General features: G+C 34.1%; 2 protein-coding genes across 2 annotated transcripts in view; one reads left to right on the forward strand and one right to left on the reverse strand.

The window, feature by feature from the left end:
- Positions 1-15500, forward strand: part of LOC134796759 (brachyurin-like) — a 519833-nt gene that overhangs the window by 242381 nt on the left and 261952 nt on the right. The window lies entirely within an intron of this gene.
- LOC134796701 (semaphorin-2A) overlaps positions 1-15500 on the reverse strand; it is a 415353-nt gene that overhangs the window by 148234 nt on the left and 251619 nt on the right. Inside the window, exon 3 of the mRNA XM_063768875.1 lies at positions 11112-11258. Within this exon, the coding sequence (XP_063624945.1) occupies positions 11112-11220 (109 nt within the window). The 5' untranslated portion in view covers positions 11221-11258. The remainder of the gene's footprint in view (positions 1-11111; positions 11259-15500) is intronic.

Genomic DNA, 15500 nt, shown 5'->3' on the forward strand with positions numbered 1-15500 from the left:
AATGTAGGTTAAAGTCAGGTCGTTCAGTGCCAGGTCCGGGTGGTTTTATATTTGGTTGGTTAATCAATTACAAACAATAAATCAATAAATATTTTGACTACCCGAAATTGTGCAAATTATTTGTTAACTTTTATTGAAGTACCTATATATACGATACAGAGTATAATACAAAACTCAGAAACTAAAATTTACCTATAAGTAGTATTTTTATAAACCGCTATAAGATTTGGCCAACAACTTAAAAACTAACTATGTTACCTTGTTATTTATTTTCATCATAGAATACAAATTGCCACTAATAACATAAATATTCGTGTTCTTATACTTTTCCTAGAAATGACTACTAGTATACATTATATTGGTATTACACATGAAAAATGGTAATAATCTCGACTCTTTTAAGCAAAACAAAAGTTTGTTTTGTGTACCTTATATTTCTGTTAAATATATCAACTGTAAGTATTGTCGCAAAGTAACAGCGAATAACGATTTCACAAACAAACAATACTTCTTTTATAATGGCGGCGTAATCCTCTCAATTCGAATTATATTTACGTTCTAACATTACCTCTTCAAGTACAGTCGCCATCACATATATCGGAGCGGCCAAGGTGCTCACAAATATCTGAACACGCATCTATTGTCAAGGCGTTAGAGTGCAAGTTCAGATTTTGTGAACACCTTGGCCGCTCCGATATATCTGATGGCGGCTGTACACCAGTGCTCGAGCTTTGTTGGCAGCGGAGACGATACTTAGTCCTATATTCCCACTGCTTACTGCTACTACTAGCCTTCGAGTCAATGGAGTTTTAAATAAGTTTTAAAGGCTCACTTATATAACTTCTAATAATCATAATTCGTGCCTTTCCCCTGGCGTATAATACTAACAAGAGACGAGTATTAGAATTAGGGCTCATTTAGACGATGCGAGAACTCGTATGCGAGTTTCATTACATTGCGGCTTTTGATCAGTCGGTTGAATTGGACGTAACCAACAGTCCGCAATGTAACTAAAATCGCATGCGAGTTCGCGCGCCGTCTAAATCAGCCCTATATTTAATGCCGACTTTGATGCTCAAATAAAGAGAACAGATAACTTATGCTGTTCAAGTAAAAACTCTTTACTATAAGGTAAGTACCCCTATTAACGAGGGGGTTAAGCAACTTTTACAAAGACAGCCAAAAATGAAGCATATTCAGGCTCTGTATGAACAAAGACATATTTTTTTATGATAGTTTGTACATCGAAATTTATATTTCATTCGTTTTTGGACTTGTTTTGGCCAGTTATATAGAAAAAAATAATTATTAAACCTGAAACGTCGAAATCGCCTATTACCGTGGTAATTGATCATTGCTACCCAAATACCGCGGATATAGGTTCCTTTTTACGAGGGTAGATAAACCCATCGCATTTTTAGTTCCTTCTTTATATACCTACTTATATTTATTTGACAATAGTAATTAAATAAATAGTAGGTATTATATTTAATCAGATTTCCAATCATAAGATTCAATTAATATTTATTTTAGGTTTTTCTATAAGGAAAATAAGAGGATTTTTAGTAAAACATAATTATGAAAGTGAATTCCTTTGAGTCTACTTACACCTACTAACTACACTTAGATAAATAATATATTATGTGGTCGTATCAAACATACATGCTGTATACAAGTATCTACATAAAACAACATAAAATAAATAAATATAAGGGGACATCTTACACAGATCGACATAGCCCCAATCTATGCAAAGCTTCTACTATGGATATTAGGCGACGATATACATACTTATATAGATAAATACAAATTTATAAAATAAAAATAATAATTCAGCCTATATACGTTGGTGCTGGGCATACTTGTATGACCTACGTAGAAAACACCCATGACTTAGGAACAAATATCTGTGTTCCTCACACAAATAAATGCCCATCAACATCAAATTGATCCAATGATACAAGATATGTGAAATCAAATATTAAAAGAAATTTATATTGGATGTACTGCATCTTTTATTAATAACACATAATCCAGACATAATTTTAAATTAATTAAAAACTAAACTTACATATAAATATAAACTAAATATGTAGGTATATTATATAATAAACAACCTACTGAAATCCGTCCCGGGCTGCCCCCGACGCAAAGGTCACGCTCGCTGCGTTGCCGCGTTGGATTACGATTGTATGTTGGTGTATTATATGTTCTAATTAAAATAATACAATAGGTTTTATAATAATTATATTAGGAACCTATTTATTTCCTACCAAAGTTGTAGGTGGTTCGGTATTGGGTGCCCGTACATCTTATTACCGAGTGATGTCTTTTGTAACCATCGCTAAACGGTTTAATTCACATTATTGTAAAACTCATTTACGAGTAATGAAAATATATAAAAATCGCGTATATTTTGAATACAATCAAAATGGAAGATACTAAATATTACGAAACATTTTATAAAACAGACTTGACAGCCATGCTTTTGTTTTTATATCAACATTTAAACAAGATTCTCATATAATGGTTTCTAAGGAAACCTCCAGTTAAGTGCTTAAAACTGTAGTCAAAATTAAGAGTTCTTGAATAGATTTCATACCACGTTAATAGCTCTTTAGCTTTATAGATGGTTAAATATTTCAATAACATCAAGAGTTAAGGAAATATGTATTTACATATGAATATATAACCCTTCGAACTTAAAATACCGTTTCCGCTATTACCGAGGTATACCTCGAAATTAGGAACCACACCAAAAAATTGAACCCAACACCGAGGTTTTTAATTTCCTGTTTTTTACTATTGGCAAGCAAATATTTACAAATTGAGTATTTGGGAACCATAAATATCATAATTAAGAATTGATATAAAATTTTAGTCTTTCTATAATATTCATCATTACTATGAAAATCACTAAATAAAATACGCGTTTGCTTACTTGAGGTGTTGCGCGTTAGTATGGAGCATTCAAATCCTGCGCCCCTGATGAGTTAGTTTACGCTTTTCGAATTGTTTACTTTGTGTTTCTTTACTAGTGCTATACTTATTCGACAGTCAATAGAGAAGGCTTTGTTTGTGTGTACTTCAATTTTAAAAATGTTAATAGACTTTCTTATAAAACGCCTTTTTGTACATACCGCGGTAATCAGTGCCGATTTTAATGGGCTCGTTAATAGGGGTACTTACCTTACATTTGACTTAGAGGACTGCAAAGCTAGGGTCCCCAAATGGACTAATTCAATTATACTTCAGTTAAATATTGCGCTGGCATTAGAAATCCCGTAGAGCAACTGTCAAATATCTATTCAAGATTTTTGAATGAGTTACTTTTACGAGTTGATTACAGATGCTTCGCTAGCAACGTTCCTGCGGGGCTTGCCAAGTGATAATCGTTGATAGAAATCGCCTATCAAAAATATTCAAATATTCTAATGTATGAAAATGATCACGTAACATTTCGTTGCATCCGTCATAACGATACATTTTTTCTTTTCTATCGGCGTATTTCGATGTACGATTGTCAAGTTGGCTAGAGCCCCTGAGTAGGGCAAAGGCGAACGCTTGGCTGCGCTCAGTTAGCGATGGAAACAACAACACACAGCCCTTTTCGCAAGCCACATACAGTGAGATGTCAGTGTCAGTGTCTTATGGGAAAACATTTTTATGATGCGAGAAACAGAACTTTCTTTGATGTGTTTTTTGACGGTAATGCGTTTAAAAGGTCTTATTGTTTGTGAAATTATAACTTTCGTGAGTTTTTGTCTTTCACATTTAGAGTGAAATGAAAAGGTTGATTCTATTTCGTTAAATAAAAAGGTTCATTATATTTCGTTACATAAAATGGTTGATTCTATTTCGGAAATGAAATAACTTTATGATTAATTGATTATCCATAACATAGAGTGACACAAGGTGAAGGAAAACGTGATTCTCACGAAGTTTATTAGGGTCCTTACCAAAAAGGTAAAAAGGAACTCTTATGGAACGAGTCTCTCTGTCTGTGTGGTTATAATATCTCTGGAACTACTTTTCGAAATTGATTTGTTTTTTTTATACGCACTAGCCCAGCTGGTTCATATTAAACTGTATTTTTGTAAATATGTAAAAAATCCTCTATGAAATTATAAACCTACCCATCATCTCTATGGTGGAATTCGATATGTTTAAATTCGGGCCAGCATTAAAGTTCATTTTAATGATAAATTACTTAGCCCGTAATCAAACACTGGCACAAACAGAAGCTCTACGCATTCGATATACTTAGCTTCGAATTTACTTAGTCTGTTATCGGATTTCACAAGAAAACAACAATGTCGGTGTTGATTTATTCTAGCTGCTGTAAGATTTCAGTTCTGTTTTTGTATCATTTTAATTTAAAATGATTGTTATTCTGATTAGAATATCTGAAACTGAGGTATTTACAATTAGTGTAGAGGTCAAACTTAGGATTTAACAAAAATATCGGCCTATAATTATTTGCCAGCAGATATATTTTTGCGACCAAATTATACAATTATTAATAATACACGCACGACCTAATGATTGAATTATACATAGATAGGCATTTGATATTGTTGTAAAATCGTGAGTTTAATATTATGTTTTATTAAGTTTAAGCTTTGGAAAATCAGACTCGCGACATTCATAGCTTTTATATATTTTTTTGCATGAATATTAATAGCAGAAAAGCTTTCCTTATTATTATTTATTTGATAGGTACTGTAAAATTATGGTTGTAGCCAACTTATTCAAAAATATGTCCCATAGTTCTTAATTCGCTGACATAAGAGGTATGGGTACATATTTCTGAGATGATTTGTGCACCCATATTTTTACATTTGACTGTTGTAGTACAAAGTGGCAATACTATGCGACAGTACCGTAGGATGTGTGTGGTTTTTAAAGGATCATGGTCTTCAATTCAAGTCGTTATAAACATAACATAATAATCACTTGTTTCGACCTGTCAAGCAAAAACTCTTAATTATCTATTTATTATTGTAATTTATTTTGCCCTGTGCCTCCTGTGCCATTTTTTATTAACAGCTGCTAGCCGGCAATATTTTAATATTAGCCTTTTAACTAAAAGAAGCAACTTGACAACGAAATTGAATATTAAAATTGAGTCGAATTTATTTTAATAAATTAAAACCACGAGTTTATTTGTCTTTTTAAGTGCAGATTTATTTTAAGGAGTGCAAATTGGAAAATATTTATTAATAAACTGGCTTCGGCAATGGAATAACGTAAAAGGGGGCCACTGTCGCCTTTGAGCCTTTGAATATAATATGATTCATGTTAGGTAATAGAGAGACATTTTTTTAACTCTCAAAAAAATAATAATTTTATTCCGGAAGTGTTTGGAATGAACAAAACTGACATTTGCATTTATAACCCTCAAATTTCTTTAATTTGCAAATTGATCAAAGGGACCTCAACTCACGGTAGTTACAGTTATAGGTTAGTACAGTCGGCTGCAGAAGTAACTAAGCGGCCCAGGTGTTTACAATGACCTGCACTTAGCGTCTCAACAGTATTAAAGCTGTGCTAAATTCATATTGAATACCTGGCCCGCTTAGGAGTCGTCCAGAAATCATGTGATCATATTTGGGCTATTTTTGAACCCCCCTCCCCCTAGGTGATATTTGGTGGTTTTAACGCAACCCCCCCCTGCCACAAGATCACGTGATAATTATGATGTTTTTTATTACGCATATAAAATAGAGCGAGAATTTATCTTTGAGTAATATTATTGTTTTTGTCTTTCCCGCTTTGAAAAAAAAATTACACGTGATATCATCTCTGACCCCCCCTCCCCCATCGTGATCGTTCGCGATATTTTTCTTACCCCCACCCCCCCCTCTAAACGATCACATGATTTCTGGACGACCCCTTACCTACTTCTGCTGTTGTTGTACTGTTCTGCTGACTGTACCTAATAATTGAACGTCTCTCACTGGCATATAAAAAAAATGTATACAGTATGAAAACCTGGTCCATTCATCTAGTCTAGTTAGGGAGGACAATTCTGATTTAAAGATTCGGCAGGTTTTGATTTTATTTTGATACGACCGACCGTGACGATCGCGCAAGCTGATTGGTGCGATTTAAATGCACTGGGAGACATGTCAACAGGCATTTTGATGGCACACTGGTCCGTGAGAGACCAGAAACCTTAAGAAATGGTTTAAATTGTTAGTTAAGTATTTTCAAGTCGTTTTACTTGAAATCAAAATCAATATTATCCAAAATAGCTTAATGGAAGAGCTTTATTCCCAACGCATTGGGTCCCTCAAAAACCAATTTGCATATTGATATAGATGTTAAAGGTTGCCTTCACGAATATCTACATGGTTTACGCAATCCGTTTGAGCCTTTTTATTGAATATAGGGAACTTATTCGTGGCTGAAATGAGATCTTTTGATATTGTTTTTGAGGCCTCTTGTTCTTATACGTTTGAAGTTTGGAAGGAAATTTCAGACAGATTTTGGCGATGAAATTATGAGGTAATAGCTAGGTATTCTGTTGCCAAAACAGAATGTTTTTACAAAACGTGCTGGAATAATATGAGGAACAGCCAAAGGAACCAAAAATATTTTTAAGTGGTAGGTAGTTGTGGTGTTCATGAATAAATAAGCAGATGCGTTGGCAACACTAGCCCTCATCATGGGGCCGGGTGTTACGGGCGTACCTACAGTATGGACCGAATAATAAATTGTTTTATTTACCTACAAACAATAGAATTCTACTAAGAGTAAACTAGATTGATGATGGAAATAGAACATCACAGTAGTAATAACTAAGCTTCCAATTTATAAGTACAAGTTTGTTATTATTCTCTGAATATATAAATTTATACAGTAGAGTCCTCAAGTAGTAAGTTAGGTAGGTACTCGTAATAAAAACGTTTACATACCGATTACTTTTTATAGTGTAAGTACCTACATGTAAGTATAATATTTAGACATAGAGATTTTTCTAGCAAGAACAACGCAATGCTAGTGACTTCCTTCCGTTATTTAGTTTATTCTTGTTCATTTATTTCCAAATGTGGCCTTTGTATATGAAACTCATAAGATATTAGGTATCAATAAACTAAATATCGGAAGGAAATCACTAGCGTTGCCTCGTTCGTGCTAGTAAAATGTCTGTCTAATAATATTGTTATATCGTTATTATCGTAATATCACAGCATTACAAGAAAAGTCACAGACAGGACGTGACATGACAGGGCAACGTCAGAATCACATTCCCATTAGCAAAATTAATTAATAAAAGGGGCGATAATAAAAACAACTATGTATTTATGTACAACAAAGAATAACAGATAACGTGCAAAAGACGTTAATCAACGGCGCCTGTCTCCTGGGAAGAGTTTTCTGGATTTTCCCTTCATTTCCTTGAGGACATTCGTGTTTCCGAGACTGGCAAACGTAAATATTATCAGATGATGACATTGCCGGCAAAAATGAGAGATGCAAAAGATAGGTCGGAATTAAATCATGTTACTAATGCCGGCAGACTTGTTACACTAATGCATTTCATTTTTCATGCGTTTTCATTTCCGAGGCTGGGTAAACATTATAATTATTACAATGTAGGCATTATGTTATTACTGTATAACATGAATCTCAAGGGAAGCGCGAAAAAATGTTAAGTATGTTAACATGTACGCCTCCGACTTAATTGATAATATTAATACAATTTACATATTTATTCCTGTAATTTTGTTATCTCTAAGAATTGAATAGCCATTTATTAATTTTCGTTCCGCATTAACCTCAATTCCGGATCGAATTTAATTAGACAAAATAAAAGAAAAAATATATCGAGCACATAGCACACCTAAGTGTCGTTTTCTTTGATGTTAATTGTTAATTCCTTTTTAACGTCCATCTGATCTATGTTTTGTATGTAATTTAATTGGTTTGGTTTGATGAAAATAAATGTATTTTCTTTCTTTCTTTCTTTCAATTGATTTATTCCACTGCATTGATTTTATGTGCATCAAAGTCCCAAATTGTAAGCCATCGTTGCCAGCTCTCTACTTGTTTAGCGTATTTGACCGTGCAGCAGCCAATGGGGCGTGGGGTGCGCGTCATTTGTTTCAGTATCACAAATCGCTCCCTCGACAAACGGACAGAGTGCTTCCAAATAACCGCTTTTAAAATCTATCTGTTTCATCTTTCAGTGTAAATAAAGGTGCGGTTCAAAGAAACGTAGAGATAGAGATTTACGGTACCTACTTAAACTTTGGGACAAAATGTCTTTATTTAAGAGCTGAAAGCTTGCAAAGAAGGGCCGAGCCTCGCTTGTATCTCATTGCTATTTGAAAACTAATTTACCTGTAATACTTATTTTTTAATCAACTTACTAGGATAAGTATAATGTTAGTTTGAGTAGGATAAAAAAATATTATCCTAAGTTTAAACGAGTAAAATATTTCTTTTCTGCGATTAGCACTTTCTCTCATTCTCCATGGTTTTTGAACTCATAACTATGCTGTATTTGATTTTATAATTATTAAGTCACTTAATTTCATCAATTTCATCACTAGGGTTAGTATTCACATCATCACAAAGTTATAAGTACATTATAAGTAAGAACAAAGTTAGATAAACAGCGCTAGATAGTAATTACAACTTTGTATTTACGAGTAACTAAAGTCCGTTGCTCCTTCAAAGACAGATAGAAGTTACGTAGGTAAATCTCACCTTTATAAAAATGCCTAATATAATCTTGGAACAATGTAGCGAAAATGTTGTGGCAAGCTAATTGTCCATAAAACAAAAATGTTATTAAAAGTCTGTGTTTATCATTCAACTGAACGATAATCTTCATTGATGTTTTTGGGCTTTGGTTACGTACCTATATATTTTTTACATAACTCGCAGAGATAAGATATATTCGTGGCTAGTAGTACTGTTGGTAGGGACTCGAGTCTTTTGAGTCTTAATTTGAAGAATTTGACTCGTTTTTATGAAACTTAGTGCTAAAGAATCTTCCGATTTTTTGAAGCCTCGAGTCGAGTCTTTTTAAATCGCAACCCCCTATGGTATCGAACTTCCGAATAAAGATTTCGTTATTTTTACGTTCTATATAAACAACAGTAAAGAAAAGAGGTGACAGTTGTGTACCTAACTCATATATTATTTAAAAGTTATTTATTTTGAAAGTTTTTATTAAAAAAAATGAGTTCTCTGAGGAGGATGAAATAATCGCACAAAGCACATCTCGAATTCACACGGCATAATAACCCGTCCCCGTCCGTTCAAGTCCACGAGCCGTCCATTCGTCGGCGGCGCTGCCATCTATAGTTTTAATTGGCAGCCGTACATCTACCGGGGACAGACGGGTTGATGAGGGCAAGTCTCAGCAGTCTATCTTGTTGACATATTTAAATGTGGAACAGCGAAACATCTGTCTGCTCTAGGCTGAGCAACCGGAACCAATGCACTTTCGATAAAAAATATTATGATTCGTACAATGCATATTTTATTTAGACCTACAGGACTAGCTTTAGAGCGACAACGCAAAACATGAAGCATGTTTTCAATTAGTGTAACAAAACGATAAAAATATTTTATTTTAGGTTTTGAGGACATGCTTATTACTCTTCACTAAGGGGATGTGCAAAACTAGTTTTGACTGAAAAATCGTAGTTAAGTAAAACTAGTTTTTACCGGGGGGCTTATGGAAAACTAGTTTTAACTGGTGAAAACGCGTTTTCACTCCAAGCTTGACTTTTTACGGTGACATGCATAAAATAATACCGTTTTTAGATGTTGCTTTGAAGATTATTCATATTCAACGCACTAAATATGCAAAAAAAATAAATAAATAAGGATTAAAAATAAAAATGTTGCTGTATGTCGTCTTCGGAATTCCGTAAACTGAATCGGGCATCGAAAACCTTTCCATAAATTTTCGAAGATTTCACCAAAAAATCGTGTATCATTACTTCAAATCTCTCGAGGGTAAATGGCCGCGTCATTTACAGAAACTGAATAATGAATTCAACTTTATGAACTTTTAATTATCACTGCGGTGACTTCTCCACGGGAACCGAACAACGAAAACAATACCAAATCCATTCAATTATATAAAACTTTTAATTAATATTAATAGGGTCTCACTTTCAAAGCTAAAGAATACTGCAGATAAAAAGTTCTTAGAAATCAGCGTTACCCGTTAATGCGAAAACAATAAAGAGTCAGGGAGTCCGAAAATGGATGATGAGCAGCGAGGCGAAGAGCCGCGAATAAAAATTAATTCCAAATGGTTATTAGTGGCTAGGAACAAAAGCAGAGCGGTGTGAGTGAGCGAAGCTGCAATAAACGTCACGGCAAGAGAGATAGGAAATTAAACGAAACTAAAGCGAAGTCGGTCGTGCGACATCTGGGGGAGGAAGTTTGGAGGAAGCCCATTCAGCGAGACTTAAAAAAACTAAATTAAGTCCGGACGCCTGATTCTGTTTACTCTGTACTATGCCCTGTGAGCGACAGGTTAAAAAAGTGCCCCTTTTGTTTCTAGCGTGCTTTTTTCGTTTTGTTTATCAAGTTTCATTGGAACTTACGAAATAGACGCGGAGAGGAAATCATTTATTTATTATAGGTATAACTCAACAATAGTACCTATCTTTGTAACAGAATAAAAAAAAACTAATAATATGACTAAATTTAATATACGTAGTACGAACATCGCTTTAGTAGGTTTCTTTCAGTCCAAGTTAAACATTGCTTAACTGTATCGTTCAGGGCTATGGGTGAGTGTAGAGATGTAATTTAGGCACACAATTTATATTATGCTGGTCTACAAACTTCTAAGTTTGATGCAAACTACACACATGTTAAACTAGCTAGGATTTTGCAGTGAAGATCAAATATCAAGTGCTGAATTCCCTTTGTTATTCTAGCCTTTGCAATGGTAGCATTTTCTAACCCAATTTCACCTGACTATACCTTTCAATGACAGGCCGAAGAGTCAAAAATTGAATGCAGATTCGTTACTGCCGAAGTGCCGACCTAGATTAAAACTCCCTTTGTTGTAGTGAAACTCGTATGGAGATACGACTGGTAAGTAAGTTGCAATGTTAGTATCCACTTACCTTTGGGAAGAGGTTCTATGACAATTTTGACGGCGTCCACTGCCATCAGTGCTGAGCAAAGCCAGACTAAAAGCATAGCGCCGGGCGCTCGCAAACACGCTTCCATCATGATACTGGGTCAGTCTACGTGTTCCACATTGTAGAAACCTGGAACAATAAAATAAACCTATTAGAAAATAAGATAAGATAAGATAAATATAAGATAAAATTTATTTCATTGAAAAATATCCAAAAATTAAAACAATAATAATACGTTTAATATTTACTTAAATATTATAAATGTACAATCATGGTTTAGAAAAGTAAACATAAAATACCTAAAAGATCTTGTAAGCAAAAATTGTAACTGGCTCTAACATATTTAACATCAATACCTAAACTAAGTAACTTAATACTTGTATCTTAGGTATTTCGTGTTAGTAGTACGTCTACCACCAGTTTTTACATTGACATAACGCTCACGTCTACGTAATTTACTTTCTGTACATCTCGCTTGCACTAATATGCGAGTACGAGCGAGATGCATAGAAAGTAAGTTACGTAGACGTGAGCGTATATGTCAATGTCAAAACTGATGGTAGACGTAGGTACATGTCAATGTAGTGTAAGTTAGGTGCTTATAGTGCAAAAACAATAAAGATGATATTAGTACAAGAACATAGATAAATAACAGTGTACATCCTAGGCAAATAGTTTCATGTCAACACAATATCAGCAGCGGCATTACAACTTTGAACCTCGTTTTTGATTTAATATTGTTTTGAAATTAGTCGCAGTGAATGTAGTACTATCTAATCTGAAAATCAATATACAATTATGATCGGTTTTATGAAGTTACAATGTTACGGTTTCTGACTGGACAAGCGATGCTGAGAATAATTCATTTTCGTTCTCTTAATATTGAATGTTACACGGAAATTACAGCAGTAACTTTCGATAATATGATTACAAATATCTACACAAATTAGATACTAGTTTAATGGTTAGGTATATATCAATTCCGGTTCATGATGTAAAAAAAAGCTTTAAATTGTAATAACATACAAATTAGATACTTGTTTAATGGTTGGGTACCTATGTATGTATAAATTCCGGTTCATGATGTGAAAAAAAGCTTTAAATTGTAATAACAATATATTACCTAAAAAGAGTTAAAGAAATGTCAAGATTAAAGAAAATTTTAATTTATTTTAAAGATATAATAACATAACACAGTGTCGCAGTGTCAAAGAATAATGCAAGACCTTTGAATGTTTTCCGACAAAAAGAGCCAATCTCCGTTATAAATCCAATCCTTCAACTTTGGTAAAGTGAGTTCTTCAAATATCTAGCGCCTTTGCATGTATGAATAATAACTGGAAAAAGTTAAACTCTGAAATCCGCCTCCATCTGAATATTGTAGAATTCGAAAGATAACGTGCCAAAAGAAAAAAAGGCTTTCCTTTTTATTCCTCTCCGTGTTTATTCTCGCTGGGAAGTTTCTGAGGTGGATTAAGATTGTCTCTCAATTCTATCGGATTATTTAAGTAATTTCAGTTTCGTATAATCTTTTCCAAATTAGGTAGTATTTTTTTGACAGATAATTTTGCAGAATAGGAATTTATATTTTCTTTATTTAGAGTAAATAACATGAACATTTAATACAAAAATAATGTTTAGGACAGTGTGTGTGAATATTTATGTGGCATTAGCTAGCAACGTGATTTAATTGCTGTAGCCTACGTTAACTTTGGTAGGTCAAATGGTTCTAGACCGACTCCTCTGTTGATCGGCTGATCGCGGATTCCAATACCGTTGGAAACGTTGTGTCCAGGAATTATGAACATTTAAACCATTTGATAGCTGTGCATTTGTTTTTAGTTGTCAGTAGAATAATTTACTGTGACTAATATTAGCATAGCAATGTATATTTTCATAACAACATATTTCTTCGCACATTTTATGTATACAAAGACAATGTAGATTGCTTGAAGTTTCCTCAAACATCCCCAGACAAACGTGCAAATTCAACTAAAGTGAATACACATTCAAGGGAAATTAAGCAAATGCGTGTAGTACCTTAAGGCTAGTAATAATAGATGGTTGTTTGGAACGCTGGGGTAAGCTGCAGGTAATTGCAATGTGCATCATTAGTACTGCGCTATACAGAGGTCGGGTATTCGCAAAGGTATACGCAAATTTGGGTACATGCCATATTTAAGCCATGCATGGCGTTGCTTCTCGTGCATTTGCTTTTTAAAATTCTTGGATAGATAGACATAGATACTAATATCTACAGGGTGATTCAGGAGACGTGACCAGGATCAACCCTAACGCATTCAGTAGTTTAATACGACAAGAAAAGTAAAATTTTGAAAATTTTAAGGGAGAAGAAACGCATAATGTATCATCAGCCTATAACGGTGTTTATACTTTTCATTAAAATAAATTCTCTACGCATACTAATAGTCTTCAACCTTTTCCGTAGCAAAGGCATAATACTGATGATACATAGTCCAGTGCAAAATGTTTTATGAATACAAAAGTTGGAGGATTATAGGCTGGGAACTGGACTTAATATCAAGTCACGGCTCAATATAACGCAAGGCAATTAGTGTGAAACGGAATTAGTAATGCCCTTCGGACGTATCGTGTTATTTCCACTTCGTCGTAGTCACAACACGTATTAATAGACTCTAACGATTATCCATACATAGTTGATTGGTTGACATGGATTTATTGGCTACGGTGGATTTATAAAGGGAATTGCGATTATACTGCTTATCGGTACTTAATGTGCTGCTGAATTATTTTCATAGGTATGCAGTTATTTTTAGACTAATATAATTTATTGCCGCTGTGTGTTTGCAGGGGCACTTCCTGATTTTTTTTTGGTAATTCCTTATGGTGTAGTGACTGCTAAAATCGTCTAATTCTAAACTGGCCAGTCCAATATTATAGCTAGTCCCCTAGTATTACCCCTACTTACTTGTCATTTTATAATGCTTACTATTATATTAGTATTATATGTATTAAATTGTTTGGTTGACTTGAAAATAAAACACAAGTTTATTTTATTAAAACCTGAACCACGCCTTTCAAATTAGGTCTTTTCAATTAAAGATGTTTAGAGGTCTGATGTCTGCACCTATCGGCTCAGCCTCGGTGCTTAGTTGCGCATGTAAAGGTGGGTGTAGATTGACGGCCCGATTCGAACTTTAAGATACGTCAATTAATAGATCTAGAAACTGGATTAAATGTTTCAGTGTCAAAAGTGACGTTTTTGTTCGAAAAAACGTCACATTTGACATATCTAATCCATATCGTTTCTAGATCTAATAACTGACGTATCTTAAAGTTCGAATCGGGCCGTGAGACTTGAATTAAGGCGCGGGCGTGGTCGGCACCTGATTAAGGCATCAAAGATGCCACCCTGAGCCCGTCTCCTAATTATTTGGCCTTTACAGTGATGCTTTGAAGCGACGAATACCTGTACAAAAGTACGAGTATATAGAGTACTACAAGTGATGGAAATCAGCAGGTACTAGGTATTTTTGATACTCCGCGAATGTTTGTTATGAAATTTAACTTAAAAATAGCTATGGTACTCGAGTAAAGTAAGTGTACTTTTAGTTCAGGGTTAATAACTAGATGTAGGTACCTACAATATTTGCCTTAATCCAAAGCAAACATATGTACGTGTACAAATTGAGTATTTTGAAAATAAAAATTGTCAAATTGCAATATAACATAATGAATGAATAATTTTAATGGCAGTTCTTTAGGTATTGCCAAGATTAAAAGGATGTAGATTTTTCGTTTTCTATTTTTATTTAATGTGTATGATTCTACGTCATATTTTTATTTCTATGTACTTAACTATTTTGTTCACTAATGGATGAATAACACAACGAATGCTTACTTTAGCATTTGATCGGTGCTTTGGCAAGTATAAAGAACGATGTGAAGTAGTAGGTACGCACTGTTTGGATATAGTTGGATACCAAATTAAAATGTAAGTTGGTGACAAGGATTCGCATACTTCAGTAATTAACACTGCTAATATAGGTAATGCGACAATATAATGACCAACCTACTTTGACAAAGTCAATTGCCGAAAAAATATTCAGAAGGCTGAATCCAAATAAAATGGGAAGAGGCACGGCGAAAGAAGAAGAGATGAAAACCAAATTAAAATGGAAGTTGGTAACAAGTATTCGCATACTTTAGTTTGGTTCTCGTACCTAATAAATTAACACTGCTAATAATAATACGACCATCAGAACGCTTAAAACCCACCTATTGGAGAAACAGTCACAAAACATACCACCAACCTACTTTGACAGAGGCAAAAAATATTCTGAGAGCTGAATCCAAATAAAATGGGAAGAGGCACGGCGAAAGAAGATA

This window comes from Cydia splendana, chromosome 14 (assembly GCF_910591565.1).
Source record: "Cydia splendana chromosome 14, ilCydSple1.2, whole genome shotgun sequence".
Classification (NCBI taxonomy): Eukaryota; Metazoa; Arthropoda; class Insecta; order Lepidoptera; family Tortricidae; genus Cydia; species Cydia splendana.